Source organism: Myxine glutinosa, chromosome 2 (assembly GCF_964187855.1).
Source record: "Myxine glutinosa chromosome 2, kmMyxGlut1.1, whole genome shotgun sequence".
Lineage (NCBI taxonomy): Eukaryota > Metazoa > Chordata > Myxini > Myxiniformes > Myxinidae > Myxine > Myxine glutinosa.
The window spans coordinates 206,009,351-206,033,537 of NC_136262.1; the positions used below are offsets into that span (position 1 = coordinate 206,009,351).

The 24,187-nt window shown below is 44.5% G+C and overlaps 1 protein-coding gene across 3 annotated transcripts in view; it reads right to left on the reverse strand.

The window, feature by feature from the left end:
* The window catches only part of LOC137420908 (synaptic vesicular amine transporter), a 335,648-nt gene that overhangs the window by 14,443 nt on the left and 297,018 nt on the right, over window positions 1-24,187 (reverse strand). For all 3 annotated transcript variants that reach the window (XM_068106409.2, XM_068106410.2, XM_068106408.2), the window contains one exon: window positions 5,253-5,395. In XM_068106409.2, the coding sequence (XP_067962510.2) occupies window positions 5,253-5,395 (143 nt within the window). The remainder of the gene's footprint in view (window positions 1-5,252; window positions 5,396-24,187) is intronic.

A 24,187-nucleotide genomic window follows, 5' to 3' on the forward strand; every position in this document is an offset into this window, starting at 1 on the left:
CCACGAACGAAGAAACGAAACGAGACAAAAGGATAAAATGCAACAATAACCGATTTAATGAAAATAAATGCAAGTAACAATAAAGGTGAGATTAAAACTAAAATTCCCAATTGAGACGTCTCCACTCAGGCTTGTATACAAACAAGGGGAAAATCAAGTAAAAATAAATGATGTTTTGTTTGAAGGTGGCCGGCACTTAGCTTTGCGTCCCCAAATGGCTGGTAAGGCTTGCTGGTCGTCGCCTCGAACCACCGTGTGGGAAACGCACAAGATGGTGTGGAATCATGCCCATAGCCAGCCGCCGGCGTGAGGCAAGCAGGCAGGATTCTTCTTTGCTAACACGGCTCCGATGATCTCTCCGGTGCACACAGACGAGCACCAGTCTTTCTCCCACGTAAAACAACCAAGCGACCACCGTGATCAAGACCAGGACGAGAAGAGAAGACTGCGACCGCCAACAATGATCCCCAGCACCAGAGCAAAATGCGACCGCCTCCAACGAATGTCAGGACCAAGAGACTCAAAAATGGCGAGACCGCGTTCTCTTCCTCCATCTCTCGAATGTTCCACGATGACATCACACTCTGTCCAATCCCCGAGCTCTACTCAATCGTCCCATCGTGCCTCCACCAATCATGAAGGCCGGGGCATGGCCTCCTCGTTACGAGTCATCAGGGGGGCGGAGTCTAATCTCTGCCTGGGAATGTTCGGATGACGTCGGCGGTCATGAGGCGGGACTTACGTCCCGATCGGCAAATGTGCTGGGTGTTGGTTATTCCTGGCGGCACTGTGAGCGAATGAGTCCATATGTTATACTTGTTGTTTGGCTGGCTCTTTATTTATAAAAAAAAAAACGGAGGGAAGATCATAGGAGGCAAGCATGTACAGGGAAATTTAACCGTACAGACCCTATAATTAATTACCACAAACCCACCCTCCTTATGGTGACATGCAAACGCTCTTACCCGGACAGACGGCCTACTTACGTACATCGAGATGGCTTCTTCGCGGCATACCGAGCATTATAATCTACACATTCTGAACTTTCTTGAGGTATTTCTTAGTTTACCCCCACAAGTGTAACAATACATATATACATACATACATACATACATACATACATACATACATACAGACATACGGATGGACAAACACTGTTCTAGACTGCTTTGCCCTGTGGGCTATGCCATAAAAAAAGAAAAGAAACTAGAACGGGCACTCGGTAGAGCGCATACCTTCGCCGCAGCTACTGTTCTGTACTTGGTAAAAATACGATTTTGACCTTTTCGTGACCTTGACCTTGACCTTTGACCCGATTGCTCCCAAAATCTAATCAAATGTGTCCCGTATAATAACCAATCATCCCACCAAATTTCATGCAATTCGGTTGAATACTTTTTGAGTTATGCGAATAACATACACACACACACACAGACATACAAATAAATACACAGCGATCAAAACATAACCTTCCGCTTTTGCGAAGGTAAAAAGCAAAAAAACAGCAACAACAAACTCAGATTCAAAGAAAATCTGTCTTTTAGTTTTATTTGCTGCATGAACATGTCTAAAATATTTAATTAAGTAGACCTAATAAAAAACAAAATTAGGTGACTGTTTTTGTGCTCACATTAAAGACTTGATTAACACAAACTTCTCATACATGCACCAGGTAGTTTCCAAGTGAGACTTCAGCAGTCTGCTTATGTCCAATATGCAGAACGTTTAACAGAGAAGCAAAATTTGTTTCAAGGTTCACTGAATTATCTTTTTTTTTAAACAAGATGTGTGTGTGTGTGTGTGTGTGTGTGTGTGTGTGTGTGTGTGTGTGTGTGTGTGTGTGTGTGTGTGTGTGTGTGTGTGTGTGTGTGTGTGTGTGTGTGTGTGTGTGTACTTGCACTTGCATTCTTTGAATTTATGAGACAATACACAATTTTATTTTTTTTGTCCATGTAACTGATATTAAATGTAAAAGTACATATACTGTACACGTATGTGCACAAACTACATTCAGGCATACAGGTGTATCTGCCTTTTCTTGATTTGCATTGTCTATAATTTTAAAATGATGGCAGTCTGCATTTTGCATATAAGGGCATGAAGCCACACATCAATATTAAATTTAAACTGCATACAAACATGTGTTATATGTAATAATCACTTAAATTAAGTCCTTGACTTTTTAAAAAGAGGGTGCATGTGTGAGATATACAAGTTGATAAAACAATAGCACATGGTGAAAGTGACCCAAGGTTGACCCCGAGGAAGTGATTATTCTGCCCTTTGGTGATGAAAAGGTTGAGATCTTCAAAACGCTGAAGATGAAGATCACTGTGCGCTTGGATCAATGGTAGAGCATTGGTCTCGTATTAGAGTCCAAGCTAGTGCACTAATGCCCTTTGGCAAGGCATTAATCCTAATTTGCTTGGATAGTCCTTGGATAGGTATTAAATTAGTCCTTGGATAGGTATTAAAGCCATATGTCCCCTGGTTGCTTATTCACAAACATCTAGTTGCAATTTTAATATCCCAGGTTGAACAAACCAAACCAACTACAAAAAAAAGACAACTGTGTGAATAAAAGGCAAGGAATATCTGGTAACTGATGCTATGGTAACTGATGTTACATGTTTTACTGAGCCCATTAAAAAATAAAATCCATATTCACACTAAATTCAGATTAGTTAGGGAGGGGACTGACTAGAGAGGAAAAATATCAAATACCATCAAATATCTCTCAATGGGTGTTATGTAAATATAAAGATAAGATCTTTTTGGTAACTGATGTTACATGAATTCTCATTAAATTACATCTTTTTTTTTCATTATCAAGAAATGACATCAACTGGTTTTTGTTATTTTTTTGATAACATGTCTTGCAGAGATACTCAAACACGAACAACTTTATCATTCAGATACATTGTCTGGCAGAAATACAGGAAGCAAGTTGTCCATCAATGCTATACTTTTGACTATTACACTGCAGGCATATTTTGGTGGCCATTTTGAAAACCAATATGGCCGCATTATGTCTGGTAACTTCCGAATTGTGAAACTTCAACTTAAACACTATTGATCCATGTGAGGAGTTTGATCTACATGACAAGTTGAAAATTTTAGTACTGGTGTCCTACATCCCATGGAATTGCCCCAAACATAAACCAATAAATTCGACATTACTATGCCACCTTCTGTCGAATGTCAGGCATGGACAGCAGGTTCGTGAAGGACGAGGGCAAAAAACTTACTGAACCTGACCCCACCAAAAGTTTGGCAATGTTTCTACATGTAGTCAATGGCGAAACTGCAAATAACAAATCCGCGCATGTGAGCGAAAAATTGCAGCATTTCATGAGTGGAAACCATAACATTATTTCCTCTTTCTCCTTTAAACTCAATCTATCTATACTTTCATTCCAAACAGCATCATTCTAATCCCAAATTAATACTATACCATTAATATAACAAAACACAATGTTCCAAAAACTTGTGAGGTAAACAAATATAAATGCCATTCTAACGTGTTAACCAAAACAGACGAATCTGCCAGAGAGCAAGTACGGATATATAACACTTAGTTCAGATAAAAACAAAATCATAATTGTATTGATAAATTTATGTAACCTCCCACCTACTATACCCGCTGGTACCCCAAATGGTTCCACAGAAAGTTTGGCGGGGTGAGCCCCAAAATTGAGGAAGTTGTTTGGGGATGGACAGACAGACAGACATTCCTGTTTTATTATATAGACCAGCGTGACTCGGTGCCCCCCGCATGCCTCACCACACGTCGTTTCAGAGGGATAGGCATATTTGACCATTTTGGTGTCTTTTTGGTATTTTCGGTCTTCATGGTGTTTTGGGTCTTTAGGCCCATTTGGGTCTTCAGGGTTTTTTGATCTTTGTGGTGTTTTGGATATTTGGGGTGTTTTGGGGCCTTTTGGGTCTTCGGTGTTTTCATGGCCATTTAGGTATTCAGGGTCTTTTGGATCCTCTGGGCCTTTAAGGGTATTTTGGGTCTTTGGGGTGATTTGGGTCTTCGGGGGCTTTGGGGTCTTTTGGGTGTTCGGTGTATTCAGGGGCTTATGGGTCTTAAGGGTCTTTTGTTTCCTCTGGGTCTTTAAGAATATTTGGGGTATTTTGGTTATAATGGGTATGTAAGGGTCTTTGGGGTCTTCAGGGTGTTTTGGGTGTTCTGGGTGTTCAGGGTGTTTTGGGTGTTCAGGGTTATTTGGGTGTTCATTGTGTTTTGGGTGTTCAGGGTGTTCATGCTGTTTCGGGTGTTTCGGGTGTTTTGGGTGTTCAGGGTGTTCAGGGTGTTTTGGGTCTTTGGGGTCTTTTTAGGGTCTTCGGGGTTTTTTGGGGGGGTCTTCGGGGTCTTGGGGGTGTTTTGGGTCTTCGGGGTGTTTTGGGTCTTTGGGGTGTTTTGGGTCTTCGGGGTGTTTTGGGTCTTCGGGGTGTTTTGGGTCTTCGGGGTGTTTTGGGTCTTCGGGGTGTTTTGGGTCTTCGGGGTGTTTTGTGTCTTCGGGGTGTTTTGTGTCTTCGGGGTGTTTTGGGTCTTCGGGGTATTTTGGGTCTTCGGGGTATTTTTGGTCTTCGGGGTATTTTGGGTCTTCCTGGTCTTTGGGGTGTTTTGGGTCTTCCTGTTCTTTTGGGTCTTCGGTGTGTTTTGGGTCTTCGGGGTGTTTTGGGTCTTCGGGGTGTTTTGGGTATTTTAGGTATTTGGGTCTTCGGGGTTCTTCGGGGTTCATTATCATGATAGGGAACCCCACATGTAATTTTGTTTTGGGCGGTTTGTTCGCGTACGTGTATCAGCAGTCTTTTGGGTCTTCGGGGCCATTTGGGTCTTCAGGGTCTTTTTGAGCCTCTGATCCTTCAAGGGTATTTTGGGTCTTTGGGGTCTTCAGGGTCTTCAGGGGTGTTGGTGGTCTTAAGGGTCTTTGGAGAATTAAAGGGTCGTCAAAGGTCTGAGGGGTCTCAGCAGTCTAAACGTAATTAAGAGGGTCAATTAAGAGGGTGTTAATATTTTTTGAAGAAGAAGAAGAAGACGTTTTCGTCGCAAATAAACAAACATACATAACGACATAACAACGCAACCATATACGTTTGCTCTATCATAATAAGATACTGAAAGGTAACTATGATATTAAATAGATTTTCACAAAAAATTGAATAGTTATCTGCCTATATTGCACAAACTCGAGTGTTATTATATATTCATTCCAATTTGTTGTAGTGAAATGCAAAGTCACCTGTTTCTCTTCTCTGGCTGGAGGATTTCTCAAGAAGAAGCAGGATGGAGCATACACCAGGTTAAGCATCCCAATTGCCAGCATCGTCTTGAAAAATCCACTATTTCCCAAGCTTTGAACTAAGGCCCCACCCGCCACAGGCCCTGTGAAATCATAGTTAGTGTTTGTTAGTGCAAAGGCTGGCTGGCATTTAGGGAAGCTTGATAGAATGATGCCATTGAGTGAGAGAGAATTGTAGTAATTCTACAACATTGACAGACATCAGTGCATTTGCATGTAGAGTTGTAATCTTTATCGGAAAGGTGCTTGTAAAAAAACCCAGTGCTGGCAACAAATATTTTCAGCAACATGAAGGTAATTGCAACCAACAAACAGGTCCCTCAGTGTAGTTGTTTCCATCGTATAAAACTAGATAGTGTTCAAAGAATACTAACCCCACGTAGTCAACTTGGTGTGAGCCAACTCTTCTGTTTTTTTAGTTTTTTTTCAAAAATCCAATATGGCTGCCAGACCACATGAGTGATGACATCATCTATATATATAATATATATATATATATATATATATATATATATATATATATATATATATATATATATATATATACACAGTCATGTGAAAAAGTAAGTACACCCCATCTAAAGTTTTGACTTTTTCAACATATTTCAACATACAGCTATTTAATCTTCATTTCAACAATATTGACAGATAAAGGTGATATAATATAACAAATATCATGAAACATTTACATTTTGTAGTCCATTGTATAATTTAAATAAACATAAATGCAAATTTCGCATGTGGAAAAAGTAAGTACACCCTTGGCTCGAATAGGTGGTATTGCCCCCTTTGGCAGAAACAACCTCAAGTAGGCGTTTCTTATAACTGTCTACCAATCTCTGACATCAACTGGGAGAAATTTTTGCCCACTCCTCCATGCAGAATTCTTTCAGCTGTGCGATGTTTGAGGGGTTTCTTGCATGCACAGCTCGTTTCAAATCCCCCCCACAACATCTCAATGGGATTTAGATCCAGGCTTTGACTTGGCCATTCCAGAACCCTCCATTTCTTTCTTTTCAGCCATTCCTTGGTGGATTTACTGGTATGTTTAGGGTCATTGTCATGTTGCAAGGTCCACCTTCGGTTGAGCTTCAACTCTCCGACAGATGGCCTCACATTATCCTCAAGCACCCCCTGGTACAATGAAGAATTCATAGTGGATTCTATGATGGTGAGCTGCCCAGGCCCTGATGCAGCAAAGCTGCCCCAAACCATAATATTTCCACCACCATGCTTTGCAGTTGGTATCAGGTTCTTGTGGTCAAATGCTGTCTTTGGTTTTTGCCAAATGTACTGTGGCCAAATAGCTCTACCTTTGACTCATCTGTCCAGAGCACATTGTTCCAGAAGTGCTGGTCTTTGCCTCGGTGTTCATTGGCAAACTTTAGTCTTGCCCTGATGTTCTTTCTGGACAGCAAAGGTTTCCTCCTGGCACACCTCCCATGTAGATCAAATTTGTGCAGCCTCTTTCTAATGGTAGACTCGTGCACTTTGACATCAACAGTGGCAAGAGCTACCTGTAGGTCCCGTGATGACATTCTGGGGTTCTTAGAGACTTCTTTCAGCATCTTGCGGTCTACTCTCAGGCTGAACTTGCTGGGGCGGTCTGGCCTGAACAAGTTGGCAGTTGTTTGGAATCCTCTCCACTTATAGATGATCTTCCGCACAGTCAAATGATTGATTTCAAATTGTTTGGAGATCTTTGTAAATCCCTTCCCAGACTCGTAGGCATCTATAACCTCCTTTCTGAAGGCCTCAGAGAGCTCTTTTGATCTAGGAATGGTGATGCCACACACACTTCAACAACAAAGAGCAAACCAAACGAAATGTCTGAGGTTTAAATAAGACAGGTTCCTCCAAGATCCTCTCTAACGATGTTCTAATCATTTGCACTTGAGCTGGTGCACCTGATTCTAATTTTAGGTATTTGAATTTGTGATAAATGTGGGGGTGTACTTACTTTTTCCACATGCGAAATTTGCATTTATGTTTATTTAAATTATACAATGGACTACAAAATGTAAATGTTTCATGATATTTGTTATATTATATCACCTTTATCTATCAATATTGTTGAAATGAAGATCAAATAGCTGTATGTTGAAATATGTTGAAAAAGTCAAAACTTTACACGGGGTGTACTTACTTTTTCACGTGACTGTGTATATATATATATATGTATATATATATATATGTATATATATATATATATATATATATATATATATATATATATATATATATATATATATATATATATATATATATATATATATACAGTATATATATATATATATATATATATATATATATATATATATATATACAGTATATATATATATATATATATACAGTATATATATATACAGTATATATATATATATACAGTATATATATATATATACAGTATATATATATATATATACAGTATATATATATATATACAGTATATATATATATATACAGTATATATATATATATATATATACAGTATATATATATATATATATATATATATATATATATATACAGTATATATATATATATATATATATATATATATACAGTATATATATATATATACAGTATATATATATATTATATATACAGTATATATATATATATATATATACAGTATATATATATATACAGTATATATATATATATATATATATACAGTATATATATATATATATACAGTATATATATATATATATATATATACAGTATATATATATATATATACAGTATATATATATATATATATATATACAGTATATATATATATATATACAGTATATATATATATATATATATATACAGTATATATATATATATATACAGTATATATATATATATATATATATACAGTATATATATATATATATATATATACAGTATATATATATATATTGTTACGGTCCGCGGATATGGATGTTGTTTGCCGAGCGAAGGCACCGCGGCCGAACAGTTGTTCCCCGACTAAACCCGATTCACCCAAACGTTGGCCGTATCGCGCCACAGATATTCAATGGGGAAAAGACTAAGACGACGAATGCAAAGAGGAAGAAGAAGAAGAAGACGTACAGAAGAGTAACGGGGTTTATTATTATTTACACACACATAAGCAAAAAGAGCAGTCACGAGTATTTACAGCGGACATGAAAAAGCAGGTAACACAGTGCAAATTACTAGCTTATACTGACTTAGTTTACTACCCAGGACAGAACAAAGAAAACAAACTCACGTACGCAAATGGATGGAAGGGTAGGAATCGTTTGGAGGGATGAGCAGGTGGGATCACAGGGGACAGCGAGCAGGTCCACTCCGGGCGGGAAGCGAGGAGCCGGCAGCTCCTTGTATTTGGCTTTACAGCGCACGCCGGCAGCTCCTTGTATTCGGCTTTACAGCTCACGCCGGCAGCTCCTTGTATTCGGATTTACAGCGCACGCCGGCAGCTCCTTGTATTCGGCTTTACAGCGCACGCCGGCAGGGTCACTCGGCAGGTTGAAACGGGGCTGGTTGAAGCGGCTCTTTGTCAAAGGCTTTTCGTATCTCTCACGCAACTCCGGTGCAACTCTGAACTCTCTCCCGGTGGACTGCCGACCCTCTTACGCACCTGGACTCATCTGCCGTATCTCTCGTGTAGCTTGTCCCAGCGATCGTCACACCCTTCTGTCATACCTTCAGCGCGGGTCTGACACGCCCTCCTCAGTTTCGTTCCCGCCCTCCCCCCCGTGCTCTGTTTCGTGACCTTGTATGGTAATCCCACGGGCTTGTCTCCTTATTTGGGCATGGCGCCGACGGCACGCCCCTCGTGGCGAGCCACGGGCTTGTTTCCTTATTTGGGCATGGGGCTGAACAGCCCCGCCCTTCGTGGCGCACCCTGGGCTTGCCTCTCCCTGGCGACCCCGCCCCTCCTGTTCAAACAGAGCACGGAGCACATATTCACCATCGCAGCGAAATGAGAGGGCGTGCATCCCACGCTTGTGAACTGCTTTACCCACAGATGGAGAGTTTGGCTGGGAAATGGAATTATTGAAGGGGAGCTATTCTTAATTGATTCGGTGCAATGGAGTATTATTTTAATGGAAGACAAGGCCTTACCCTAAAACACATAATAAGATATAAGCTACTGAACAAGGGTTTTATCGGGTCCTTCAATGTGGTGTTTCATGGAATTAACTACCGAGACGCCCTTTTTTCCTTTACACAACTCTGGAGGCAGGAGGGGCATCCAACCAATGTTACACAACAATTTACCACTACAATACACACAATCCAAAAAAATGCAATCCTCATATCCGCAACAATATATATATACTGAAACGCAAAAGAAACTTACCACCTTTGAAACCTTTAAATATCAACAATAACACTGCGTGTAGTAAATGTGTGAACTTATTTGTGGACAATAGTGTCCTCACTGTCAGACAAAACGGTCATGGATGGTCGCTTGAACCTTCAATGGTCACTTCATAGCACAGCTGTTGAACAGCCGTTTTGACTGTCAGTGATTAGCCAAGGGGTACGGGATGATTTTAATGAGCTGCACGTGATGTCTTGATATTGGCTTTAAAAAGGCCAGTGCAAAATGGGCATTTCAATCAACATGCCACGATTGTCAAGGGATCAACGGCAGTGTGCCCTGGGCATGCTGCAAGGCGGACTGAGCTACCGTGAGGTGGCACGTCGCCTTGGCTGTTCACACCAGACGATATCGGCCCTGGTGGACAGAGACACCCTCCACAACTCTGCAGATGACAGACCTCGATTAGGGAGGCCAAGAGTCGCCACTGCAAGGCAGGACAGGCAGATGGTCTGAAGTCACCTGCGGGATCGATTCCGTCCAGCATCCCGCACTGCGGCAGAAACTCCGGGGCGTGCAAACCCACAGATCTCCAATGATACTGCACGAAGACGACTGCATGACTATGGTCTGACTGCCAGAAGACCATACAGAGGCCCTGTGATGACGGCTGCCCATCGCCGCAACCGACAGAGATGGTGCCAGCAGCATCAGTGGTGGACCTTGGCGCAGTGGAACGAGGTCGCTTTCAGCGATGAGTCAAGGTTCTGTGTGGAAAGTCCTGATGGGCGTGAGCGTGTCTGGAGAAGAACTGGCGAGCGATATGCCGATTGTTGCGTGCGTAAAGCCAACAGGTGGGGTGGCCCAAGTGTGATGGTGTGGGCCGCCATATCAGGCCGGTACAGGACGCCACTGGTGGTTGTGGATGGGAATCTTAACGCCCAGCGGTATGTGGATAACATCATGCGACCTCATCTGCTGCCATTCCTGCTAGACCACCCAGAACTGAGAACCTTTCAGCATGACAACGCTCGTCCCCATGCTGCTCGCTTTACCACTGCATTTCTCCAAGGCGAGAACATCAACACCATGCAGTGGCCTGCGCTCTCCCCTGACCTGATTCCCATAGAGCACCTGTGGGATGAGCTTGGGAGACGCGTAGTTGGCAGGGCCAGGACACGGGCAGAGCTGCTTCAGACATTGAGGACTGAGTGGGACAGAATCCAGCAGCAATCCATCCAAAGACTGGTAGGCAGTATACGCCGACAATGCACTGCCTGTATCCAAAACAATGGTGGCCACACACGCTATTGAAAGGGGACTGACATTGCACCCTGTGCTGTTCTGTACTGGAAAACAAACTGATGAGATGGTGTATCCTGGTCAAAATCTTGACATGTCATCAATAAAATGCCAATGTTTCAATTAGCAATTGTTGGTTTGTTTTATTTTGAACTGTTACAATTTTATTCCATTTCAAACAAGTGGTAAGTTGTATGGTCTTCTGGCAGTCAGACCATAGTCATGCAGTCGTCTTCGTGCAGTATCATTGGAGATCCGTGGGTTTGCATGCCCCGGAGTTTCTGCCGCAGTGCGGGATGCTGGACGGAATCGATCCCGCAGGTGACTTCGGACCATCTGCCTGTCCTGCCTTGCAGTGGTGACTCTTGGCCTCCCTGATCGAGGTCTGTCATCTGCAGAGTTGTGGAGGGTGTCTCTGTCCACCAGGGCCGATATCGTCTGGTGTGAACAGCCAAGGCGACGTGCCACCTCACGGTAGCTCAGTCCGCCTTGCAGCATGCCCAGGGCACGCTGCCGGTGATCCCTTGACAATCGTGGCATGTTGATTGAAATGCCCATTTTGCACTGGCCTTTTTAAAGCCAATATCAAGACATCATGTGCAGCTCATTAAAATCATCCCGTACCCCTTGGCTAATCACTGACAGTCAAAACGGCTGTTCAACAGCTGTGCTATGAAGTGACCATTGAAGGTTCAAGTGACCATCCGTGACCGTTTTGTCTGACAGTGAGGCCACTATTGTCCACAAATAAGTTCACACATTTACTACACGCAGTGTTATTGATGATATTTAAAGGTTTCAAAGGTGGTAAGTTTCTTTTGCGTTTCAGTATAGTATATATATATATATACAGTATATATATATATATATATACAGTATATATATATATATACAGTATATATATATATATATCCTTCAGATCGAATATATATATTCTCCGTAGGTGATCCTGTCCGTCTGTCTGTCCGGGGGTGAGGCTACACCCGGTCTGGGTGGGGCTTCAAAAACAAATATCTACCATTTTGTTTACTCACATAGCTTTGAGGCCTCTTTTGTTAGGTCAGCGGTGTATTGCTCTCTCTCGCAGTTTTATTTCAACTCTAATTCGATATCTCATTTCATTTTTCACAGTCGCTAACATGGTTTTAGACTCAGTTGAAAAAAAACGGGAATAAAATTCGATGATACCTTTTATAGAACAAAATGCATTTTCAAAGGCCTGTAACATAAAGGCCATTCATTGAGTCTCCCTCAGCTTTATCTCGACTAATTCACCATCACAGTCGCTGGGATGGTTCAAGTCTCAGTTTCAGCTCGAGTTGAGAAAATCGGCGACATGTATTCCAACAGCCGTTTTGAATGTCGACTGTTATGTGGGCATGGGGAAGGAGAGAGGAGAAAGAGAGAGAGGGGAATGAGAGAGGGGAATGAGAAGAAAGAACGTTCCCAGGACTTCGTTATTTATATTGGTATGAATTTTGGGGTCGAGGGATATATAGATTCGGGTAGCTTTGTATAGGTAGTGTGCTCCGATTATCGTGATAGGGAACCACACATGTAATAAGTTTGTTTAGGTGGTTTGTTCGCGTACGTGTATCTTTGTGATCACACAAGGATGATCCTTGTGCTAACTAGAGTAGGGATTATGTTAATTCCCCTGTTCGTGAGACCTGTGATTTATCCATTGTCCCTTATGGCACTACACCATAGACACTAGTCAGGCCCAACAGTACACACATACTAATAAAATTCCTTCCCCCCCGCCCCCCACAACAAAACTCACCTGGAAGTACAGGCAGGAAGCGCCCACACATTGCGCCAACATGGCGAATAAACATTGCTCAGGCAGGCTAAGGCCAGGCCCACATCGTGATGGATTGGTCAAGGGGGTTTGATGGAGATATCACACCAATGAAAGGCTAGAGTAAGGAAGGAATTGTGATTGGCCAGGGGCAGAGCAAAGAGCGACCCGCTGATTGGTAGGAAGAAGCAACAAACTGATTGGCCACCGACCGATGGCATGAGGAGGAAAGCGCGAAGCGCTTGGCCAATGGTGAGGGACTTACGTGGGAAGAACATTCTAGAAGGTCGAGAGGCGATGGACTGATTGAAAGGAAGGACCGGTGAGTCAGACCACAAGCGATAAAAGGACTCGCTGGCCGGCATTTTGCCCTTCTCGTTTCTTCTTGTTCTGGATCCCTCCTGCGCTTGGACCTTCTCTGACCCTGGACTCTTGCATTTTGCCCTTCCTCGCCTCTCGCATATTCCTCTCGTCTCCCGACGTTCCTGCCTCTCGCTCACCCCTGGCCTTCGACACTCGTACTGAAACAATCCATTGGCGTGTGAGGAGAACGGAGGCCTGATTTGGTGCGCGCGCGCCAAACGACGGGCAGTTTTCCCGCCAACACCGTAGCCACGTCAAGACTGCGCGCTTGGGGCCTGACGATTGCAGACAATGCACCGAGCGAGTTGAGCTGAGTGCACGATAACCCACACAATTTATTTTATCCAGTTGTCATCCCCATTTGTTTGTGTTTAAGACTGGTGTGGGAGCGCTCCATTTTAGGACATTTATTTACCGTCGCATTCTTGTTCTCGGGTTCTGTTAAATAAACCTGTTATTTTTGTACATTCTAAATCGATTCCCGTTTGAGTTTATTTCCTGCAGGCTTTGAAGACTGCCCAGCGAGATCGGTCAGGTAAAAGCTTCCAGCTCCTTCTTCTTCTCTCTTCTTCCCACACGTAGATATAACATCCGCTATTGAACAATGCCTCAAAGTAATGCTCAATTCGTGGTGTGCTCCATTTTAATAGAGCCGTCCACGCAACAATATTTTTACTTAGTAAAAATACAGTGACTGAATACTGAAGTTTGGGATCGAACCGAAGTCTAATTATAGCCGGCGAAGCCGGTGTTATCAATCAACGCATACGTATTATGTTGAAAAGCCAGATTTTGCTGGATCCCTTGAGAATTTCGAAGCTTTGACGCACCAAATCGCTCAATGGAGGCCGCCATCTTGTGGATGCAGAAGTATGCATAACAAATTGAAAAAAGTTCAATAGGAGTTTGTTTCACCCGTCTTTTTTTGATTCACAATCTTATGCACCTCTAATTTGTAATTAAAATACTTTAAGACCAACCTCGGCCCGCACGGGCCTGGTTATCTTCAACGAAAATCATCACCAAACACCAGAACCAATGAGATTCGAGCATTTGAAAAAATATTTCAAAAACCAAATCACTCAATGGAGGCCGCCATCTTCCAGATGCGGAAGTATGCATAAAAAAATTGCGAAAAAGTTCAATAGGAGTTTGTTTCACCCGTCTTTGTTTGATTCACAATCTTATGCACCTCTAATTTGTAATCAAAATACTTTAAGACCAACCTCGTTTCCCGGGCCCACACGGGCCCTGGTTATCTTCAACGAAAGTCGTCACCATTTGTCGGAACCAATGAGATTCGAGCATTTGAAAAAATATTTCAAAAAAGATTTTACCACATTTCGGAAGGTGAAAACGGAAGTCGGAAGTCAAATATTCTAAAATTGACGAAGAATTATTTTTTAGAAATCTCGCAGCCGTGGGGGATAGTTTTTCACGGCCAGAAATATCCGAAGTTGAGACGGAATTCACCGAATTAATCAAGAAGGGAATTTTATAAATTTTAATCTCATCCAGAATGCAAATGGTGTCATTTTGAACTAGGCCTACCTACTACCAACTACCTAACCTACTGATGCCATAGTGATGGGTAAAATAGTGGCAAGAGGCTTTGGCTTCGCCGGCTCATTGCGGCTTTGCAGTCGGGTACTAGTATTTTCCCATATCCCTGGGGTGTATATACAGAGTTTGTTTTAAGCAAGTCAACTCTTTCCCAACCATGGTATTAAACAATACAGTACTTCAAAAATGTACATAATAATGTAAACTAACTATGGAATACAATATTTATTAATAAAGTTTGGTTTTAATCTATTTTTACTTTGTAAAGCGAAAAGTTATCGACACATTCAAGTTTAAAAATGAAGAAGAGTCATGGGCTCTATCGGCCAACGATCGGCCTCTGTATGCTCTGTATGTCTGTATGATCGGATGTGCATTTTAAGATTCGATCAACACGTCTTCGATCATTAATTACTTTTTGAACAACTCAAGCAAAGGAAACGAGGTAATGCCTGTTTCGTTTGGAGCGATTATACACCGCCCAAAGAAAATGCATTTCGTAGCTACAGGTGTGTGTGTGTGTGTGTATTGTTACGGATTCGTCACTTCCATTGTTGTGGTTTTCATCCACTGTAAACATTTTCGATTCCATGCGCTATTATTGTTTTCAAAAGGTTTATTGTTTATGAACTGTTTTCAAAAGGTGAAAAAGTTAGTGTTAAAAGAAACCGGAAACCGGATCGGGAACCGGACGACGACGAAGAAGAAGAGAAGAAAAAAGAAGGTGGAGCGAGTGAGTCGGACAAGAAGAAGCTGAGCGGCATTGAGGTTTTGAGCCAACGCTAGCGAACGGCGGTCACTAGCGAACTTTTGGGTTTCCCAGGAAAGGGATTCTTGCGACAGAGTTGTTATCGCTGTGACAGATCAACCTGCATGTCAGGTTTTGCGGTGGATTCTGAAGAGAATCATTGGAGGGCCGTTACGTCCTGAGTACGGGCCGTCGGCCATTTTACCCCACGCATTTGCGCTTCGCTCAAGGTTTTCCGCTTCGCTTTAATCACTGTCACCACATTCAGACGTGGATCTGGCGTGTGTGTGTGACGTGGCTCTTTGAAGGTAAATCTGCGGTGTCGCCGACTGTGAGCCGTGAAACGTCCATACCCGAGGGTGTGATTTCCCAGTCGCCTGGAGGGCGCCTTTGGATTTCCCAGTCGCCTTGAGGGCGCCTTTGCGCAGCTTTGGCAGCAGGACTGTAACTGCCAACCCAACGGGATTCTGGTCTCGATTGGACATTGTTCTGATGATCGCTGGAGCGGATCGACTTTGGCTTGATGCCGGAATAGGACTCTGGCTTGATGCCGGTATACGACTTTGGCTTGATGCCGGAATACAACTTTGGCTTGATGCACGAATAGAGACATTGGGAATCTTCTGCTTTTCGCTCACTTGGAGCACAGTGAGTTATATTGTACGAAGCTGATGGTACCATCATAGGAATGATATACTAGTTGTTGTACCATTGATTACTATTGTTTTTGTGTTGTTATTCTTGTGTGATCTTAATACAATATTTGTTTGTTGGTAACAATAATTGGTGTGGTTTCACCATTGATCTGTGACACAGAATAACACATTTTTCTGCCGTGACTCCTCTCGGGGCTCAGAGGTACACCATGACCAGGGGGTTTGGGGAGGAGCACATAACAGTATGTGTATGTGTTTGTGTGAGAGACACACTCGTGTGTGTGTGTGTGTGTGTGTGTGTGTGTGTGTGTGTGTGTTTGTGTGTGTGTTTAAAAACGTGTAAAAACCGTTATCGGTGACAGTTTGTACATTCGAAGTACAGTTTGATCGAGAGGTAGGTGGTGTGGTCGTGCTAGTTAGTAGATTGATGTATTTAAGGTAAGATGTGCATGATTTAATGATATCATATTATCGAGTGTGTAAGGAAAGTTATAAATATATGATAATATACATTAAATCCTATTGTGAGTAAAGTTGGAATAAGTGATGTTGCATTGATGGGTTGACTGACTGCCTGGACGCAACTGAGGTTGTGGATCTACTGATGTACCATCTATTGATGTGGATCCATGATCGAGGTTGTGGATCTGCCGTTTGGAGAGGTCCTGGGTTGAAAGGATCGAAACCTCAAGGAAGAACGGTGCCCAGCTGATGATCCATGCAGTCGGGAAACTAGTCAGTTGCTTATGGGTTAAGGTCCTTGATTTAGGTGGAGAAACTATGTTTGAGGTTTACAATTTAAATAAAGTTGAATATGGGATGTTGTGAAATTAACATCATTTACAACAATCCTTTAAATTATTTAAGTTTAGGAACAACCGATACTGTACAATGAATTAAGTGTGTGTGTGTGTGTGTGTGTGTGTGTGTGTGTGTGTGTGTGTGTGTGTGTGTGTGTGTGTGTGTGTGTGTGTGTGTGTGTGTGTGTGTGAATAAAAGAGAGAGATATAATTGTGAGGAACAGAAATGAAAAAACGAGATGTGTGTGTGTGACCCACTCCCGTGTGCGGGTGTGACCCACTCCCCCGTGTGTGTGTGTGTGTGTGAGTGTGATCCACTCTCCCGTGTGCGAGTGTGACCCACTCCCCCATCCGTGTGCGATTGTGTGTGTGTGACCCCTCCCCTGTCCGTGTGTGAGTGTGTGTGTGACCCCCTCCCGTGTGTGTGTGTGTTGGTGTGTGTGTGTGTGCGTGCGTGCGTGTCTGTGAATAAGAGAGAGACAGAATTGTGAGGAACAGAAATTGAAAAACGAGATGTGTGTGTGTGACCCACTTCCTCCCCCCTACCCCCCCCCCCCCATGTGTGTGTGTGACCCATTCCCCAGTGTGTGTGTGTGTGTGTATGTATGAAGGTGTGTGTGTGTGTGTGACCCACTCTCCCCGTGTGTGTGACCCAATCCCCCTTGAGTGTGTGAGTGTGTGTGACCCAATCCCCCTTGAGTGTGTGAGTGTGTGTGACCCACTAACAACGTGCCCGTGCGTGACCCACTCTCCCCCCCCCCCACCCCCCCCCCGTGTTCCTCCTTCCCTGTGTGTGACCCACTCCCCGGTCCCTAGCATGTGTCCCACTCCCCCCCCCCCCCCCATGTGTGTGTGACCCAATCCCCCTTGAGTGTGTGTTACCCACTACACCATGTGTGACCCTCTCTTCTTCCCAACCCCCCCCCCTCCCCCGTGTGTGACCCACCCCCCCCCCCCTCTCACATGGGGGAAGGAGAGGATTTGAGCTCTTGAAATCACATTTTACATGAGATGTAATTACACATTACAAACTGTATTTCCCATGTGCACGCACATGCATTCACATGTTATCAGAAGTAAATGCATTGTGTAGATGACATCATTTGTGGATATGATAAATTGCCAGTAACCATTTTGTAAAAAAGAATGTGCAGCATCCAAATGAAGATCTCCAAATGTCACACACGTCCATGCCTGTGGGATTCCCATGGGTGACCCCACCACAAAATTTATATTCTCTAATATAAATGTTGTGTAGATCACGCTCAATAAATTAAAAAATTATCAGACGAAGCGTCATCTTTGTCAAATTATGACATCACCAGGAAGGCACCCATGACATCATTAACATATCTTATTCCCCATGGGAAGTACTTGACAACATGCCATGTTTCAATTTTTTCCCTGGAGCGGTTTCGGAGATATAAAGGTGCAACGTTTTTTGATTTTTCAGAGATGGCGCCTGTACCATGTGACCGATGACGTCATCATTATCATTGAATAATTCTACAGGAGGAGTCACTCCTATGGTCCAAATTTTGTGTCCATCAGACTAACAGTTGCAGAGAAAATGTTTTTTCATACTGATCAGATTAAGCGTTGTAGTTGTCGAATTATGACATAATAATGAAGGCACCGATGACATCATTCTTTTATTATTTTTTTTTGTATACAGGATCTATGCTCGTGAAAGAGTTAACATTTATGACACAAAAATCAAAACAGACACACAAAGTATATAATCAGGGGAGCTATATAATAAGGGGAGCGGTAGACAAGATGGGGAGAGAAGGCGAAGAACACAAACACAACATTTGAGATCAGGGACATCGGGAGATCTGTTGGAGGGAGGAGGCTTGGGGGGAGGAGGCGTGGGAAGGGGGTGGGGGTGTGAGAAGTATAAAACACAAGGATACTACAAGGTCTTCCAGGAAAAAAAAGTTGGTATTTCCAAAAAGTGGATCTGTGGTGAAATTAGCAGGGGTAGAATAGATCAAGGTTTTGGATGGGGGAAGATAAGAGATGGTGGTGAACAGCTGTTTTAAAGACCTGGAGGGAGGAGTGGGATTGAAGAGAGTGAGAGAGTTTGTTCCAGAGGTGGGAGAAAAGAGGAATGAAGGAGTGAAGGTGAGCAGTGAGTCTTGATTTTGGCAGTTTAACCATAAGAGGGTTGCAGGCGGATCTTGTGCGATCTGTAGGAATATTTGGGGGACAGAGCCCAGAGAGAGCTGGGGGAGCAAGGCCGTAGAGGAGTTGGTAGAAGACAGAAAGACCACCAACCTGCCTGCGGTGAGTAAGTGAGAGGCCCTCAGAGTTAGCTTCATCGCAGGAGATTCCAATGATTCTGAAAGCTTTGGTTTCAATAGCGTGAAGCCGAGCTAGGTGTGAGGCAGGAGCACCGGCCCACGGGGGAGAACAGTATTCCATTGAGCTGTGGATGAAAGCCTTGTATGTGGTGAGGAGCTCAGGTGTGCCAAAGAAGGACTTCACATGACGGAGGATGCCCAGTCGGCGACTGGCTTTGGAGACCAGATTTGAAATGTGGTTTTCCCAGGAAAGATCATGGCAGATAGTGAGACCCAAAAGCTTGAGTGACTGACTTCTTGGAGAGGATAGTTCAGAAAGTGGATGGGATGGTTGTCCAGTCGTTCTTTTCGGAGAGACATCGTCAGAGTGTGAGATTTGTCAGGATTGAAAGATATGTTCCACTTGTTTGACCAGTCTGTGATTTTGTCCAGGTCTGTAGAGAGTGAGGAGCCTGCAGGCTGCCGATCTGAGGGATGAGGAATGGAGCGGCAGAGAGTGGAGTCATCAGCAAAGAGACAGAGAGGATTTTCAAGAGAGTCAGAGAGATCATTGATGAAGACCAGAAAAAGCACAGGGCCCAGAACACTGCCTGGGAACTCCAGCCTGAACAGGAAGGGGGAGATGAGAGAAACCCATTCAAGGCCACATGTTGACTATGACTAGAGAGAAATTCCACAAGCCATGCATGAAGATTTCCATGGATACCATAGGAGGAGAGTTTGGTGAGCAGAGCGGGTTGCCAGACCGTATCGAAGGCACGTGATATGTCAAGGGAGACAGCTCTAATTTCCTGTTGGGCATTGAGGACCTCCATCCATTGTTGAGACAGCAGAAGCAGCATGTCCAGAGTAGAGTGACCTGGTCTGAAACCAAATTGATGATCAGAGATCAAGCCATTGGAGAAGAGGAAAGATTTGATATCGGAAGCAATGATGGATTCCATGGCTTTGCTGATAATTGGGAGAAGGCTGATTGGTCTGTAGTTGCAAGGATCTGTTTTTGCACCTTTTTGTGTAAAGCGGTGATGTTGGCTGATTTCCAAGCTGATGGCAGATGATCTTGAGCAAAAGAGAGGGTGAAGAGAACAGGGAGAGGGGGTGAAAGAGTGGCAGAGCAGGATTTAGGACCCGTGGGCTGATGCCGTCAGGTCCAGTTGCAGAATCAGTCGAGGGTTGACAGAAACTTCTCCACCTTGTCTGGAGGAAAGGACAGAGTCCAGGAGCAGCTGGGTACGACTGGGTACGGTGGGTACAGAGAGGGATGGGTTTGGGACACAAGATTTAGAGGCAAACACAGAGTTGAGACATTCAGCTTTTTCACGTGCGGAGTCAGCTGTGTATCCGTTTGAGTTAAGGGAGGGGATGGAGGGCGAGCAAACACCAGAAACAGATTTGACCAGATGCCACCAGATTTGGAAGAGGGAGACAGGTTTGGGAGTGGAGAGATATTGTTTCCTGGCTGTCCTGAGGGTGGACACACACTTCAAAGTCAGCTCCATCATTAACATATTGTTGTGATTTTGCAATAAAGAACGAACCCCCTCTAGTTAATTACACGACAACATGTAGCCTGCAGTAGTTTGTTATTTCTTATTAAATGTAAAGATTAGCTCCCTTCCCATTGTGTAGTAACTAAAGCAGATATGCATTGAATTTAGGCAGGATTTCAAACCTTTATTTCGTTGAAGGAAGACATTGCTTCATGTGCAAGGAGGCGTGGCTACAGGCACAATCCATGTGATCAACCACAACTGTGGTAGGCATGGCTAAAAGAACTGCCCACATCACCAGCAGGCAACCAATGAGAGGACGTGGACACGTCACCAGCAAATGACCAATGAGGTGGACACGTCACCAGCAAATGACCAATGAGGTGGACACGTCACCAGCAGGCAACCAATGAGAGGGCATGGACACATCTCCAGCAAACAACCAATGAGAGGTAGTGGACACTTCTCCAGGAAGCAACCGATGTTAGGTTGTAAAAGTGACCAACCTCGGCCAATGGGAGGCTGTGGAACATGCTAGAAAGCCTTTCGACCCGATATAAACCGGTGCCCATCACACTTCGGGCTGTGTGTGTGTGTGTGTGTGTGTGTGTGTGTGTGTGTGTGTGTGTGTGTGTGTGTGTGTGTGTGTGTGTCTCTCTGTCTCTGTCTCTGTCTCTCTCTCTCTCTCTCTCATCGGCCTATGTGCTGTTTCGTACTTCCTGTGCTCGACCTTCGTTCCTCGTGCTGGTGCTCGATCCGAGCTGAGGTCGACGCCTGCGCTGAATTGTTCCTGGAGCAGGATCATCATACGTGCTGACTTCGAAGCAGGGGTTCGTCGTTCGGACCTTCCTTCATCCAAGCTGCACGTCCGGATTGATCCGCGCAGAAGCGGCCACCCTCGAGTCCGCGTCAGCACATCAATCGGTATGAGTTTAACCTGTGTGATTCATCCCTGGTGTGTGTGTGCATGGCACCTGTCAGGATTTAGGCTAGGTAAGAAATTGATAAGCCTGTCTCTCGTCCTTGTTCTGTGAATAATAAATAAAAGACGTGTACATTTTTGTTCCTTTCAACCTGTTCGTGTACGTCCTTTTCCCCATTGGCCCAGCATAGGCCGAACCGAATTTGAATAGTCAATTAGGCCCATCAATCATGCGTAGTTAAACCCGCGACCCACACCGTGCAAAACCGCTCAGCGCAATCAATTGGAATAAGGTGTGGGATCGCGAGAGGGTTCAATCCCCGGTCTTTCTGGCCACGGTCTCGAAGGTATTTGGGTCGTGACCAATAACCCTTCACCCGTGGTTGGGAGGTTGGCAATTGAAGTTGCTTCGCAACTCGTCGGGCGCAAACTTCGTCGCGACCGACGACCATGTGGAGCCGGTATCTGTGGGGAAACGGGGTCTTAACACCACCCTTAGTATGTCGACAGAACCGGATTCCACAACAAAATTGGTGTCAGGAGTGGGATATTCGGACCTGGGGTAGGTTCCACGTAGCTCGAAATTACAAGTGTGGTGGAAATTTGATTTAAAAAAAAAAAAATTCGGACGATGGCGGACCAAGACGATCAGGTGGGGGTAGGGAGTGTGAATGATAAGCACGACAATGAATTAATGGCCCAGGACATAAACGTGCAAATGGACCCTGGAGTTGATGAGGGCGCAGCAGGAGGCAAGGATAATGGCGTCGCTTCCAGTCCAGAGCCGGCGGCAGTTGAAGAACCCGCTGTGCAAGAGTGGTTTGATATGGATTTGTTCATGACACAATTCAGCGCATATTTGGAAATGCAAATGAATAAAATGAGCGAAAACTCAAGCTGTGAAATGAACAAAGTGGGTGATTGGACGGATAAGGTGAGTAAAGAATGAAGCTGTGAAATAAAAAAAGAGAAAGGAATCAAGCTGTGGTATGAAAAGGATGGGGTAGGAGATTGGGCGTAAGATGAGCGAGGTGGTCGCGGTGGTGTGTGACGAGGTGAAGTGTTGTGAGATACGCATCCAGCGAGAGTTGAAGGAGAGCATGGCTAGACTGGGTGGGGGTATAGAAGGACTGATGCGAGAGGTAGCGAAACTTACAATGGGACAACAGGAATTAAGGGAACAAGGAAGTCGGAATACCGATGTAATAGGCGGGTTAAAAGCAGCGCAAAAGGAATTTAAAAAGGAAGTTTTGGCGACAAAGAACGAATGAAAAACGGTACATGACGAGCTGATGAAGAGGGTAGATGACATCAGAGACGATGGGGACAAAGGAACGAGAAATTAAAACAGAAATTGAGACAACCAAGGTAACATTGGAGGAGGAGATCTCGGGAGTGCATCGGGAATTGACGAAGGTAAAAGGAAAAATGGAGGAGGTGGAGAATTAGGTAGGTATTATTAAAAAGAGACAAGGGGAGATGGGGAATGAAATGCAGGAAATAATTTATGGAATGTTTGCAGGGTTGGTGCTCACAGCGTGATGATGTACTTAAAAGATTACAGGTTCTTGAAAAGAGCCGGGAGAAGGTAAGTCCCGAGGTGAGTAGCGATGATTTCGGAAATGTGTATGGTGCAATCGGGTGTCCGGCTAGCTTGGGAGAAAGGACAGACCCGGGAGTTCGTGGAGGGCCCAGTGTGAGATGTACGAATGGTACGGAGTGTGTGAAAGGGATGTGCGCACCGGGGTGTGCGAGTACGGAATATGTGAATGGGATGTGCGCGAGTATGGAATGGGGAGCAAGGTGTAATCAGATGACCCAGGCATTGACAACAACCGGATAAGTGGTCAGTGGGACGGATATGGGATGCGAGCCCCAAATAAGTAGTGCACCGTGGGGACCGGAAGTGTTCAGCCCCACGTCAGTCTCGCAACAACCGGCGTGTGGTATTCATACCTTCGGCATCCACACGGTGTCGCTAGTGCCATACGATGGCAAGAGCGATTTGCGGGCGTATCTGGCCCAGTTTGACCATGTGTGTAGAGGTAACGGATGGGGATCGGAGGAAGGTGGGATACACCTTGTGGCAGCACTGTGTGGTGTGGCGGCAGCAGTCTTAACTGCTCTACCACCGGGTGCTATCACCCTGTCAGACCTCCGTTCGGCCCTAATAAATCGATTCCGTGAAGAACAACAGAGCAAACTTGTTGAAGCTCAACTCGCGGTGCAAAAACGAAAACCCCAAGAGACCATCGGGTAGTTGGTTTATGACATTCGCGGCGCAGTGGGGATAGCACATGCGGACATGGCAGCGGCCTCCCAGGAAAGCCTGGCGCTGGACCACTTTATGCAGGCCTTTCCGGACCCTGAGCTTCGGCAGTAGCTGGCCATGTGGCGGCCGCAGAACCTGAGCCAGGCGGCTGATGCTGCGGCTCATTGGAAAGCGGTGAGACCCTTGGCCCGGGGGAGCGAGCGCCATGCGGTAGTGGTGAGGCAGGTAGGGCCCATACCCAGTGGCGGGTCCCTGAGAGGGTCCGCCCCTGAGGGGCCCAGACCTGGAGGACATGGTCTGGAGGCTAGTGGACCAGCAGTTAGCAGGGTCCAGGCCATGGCAG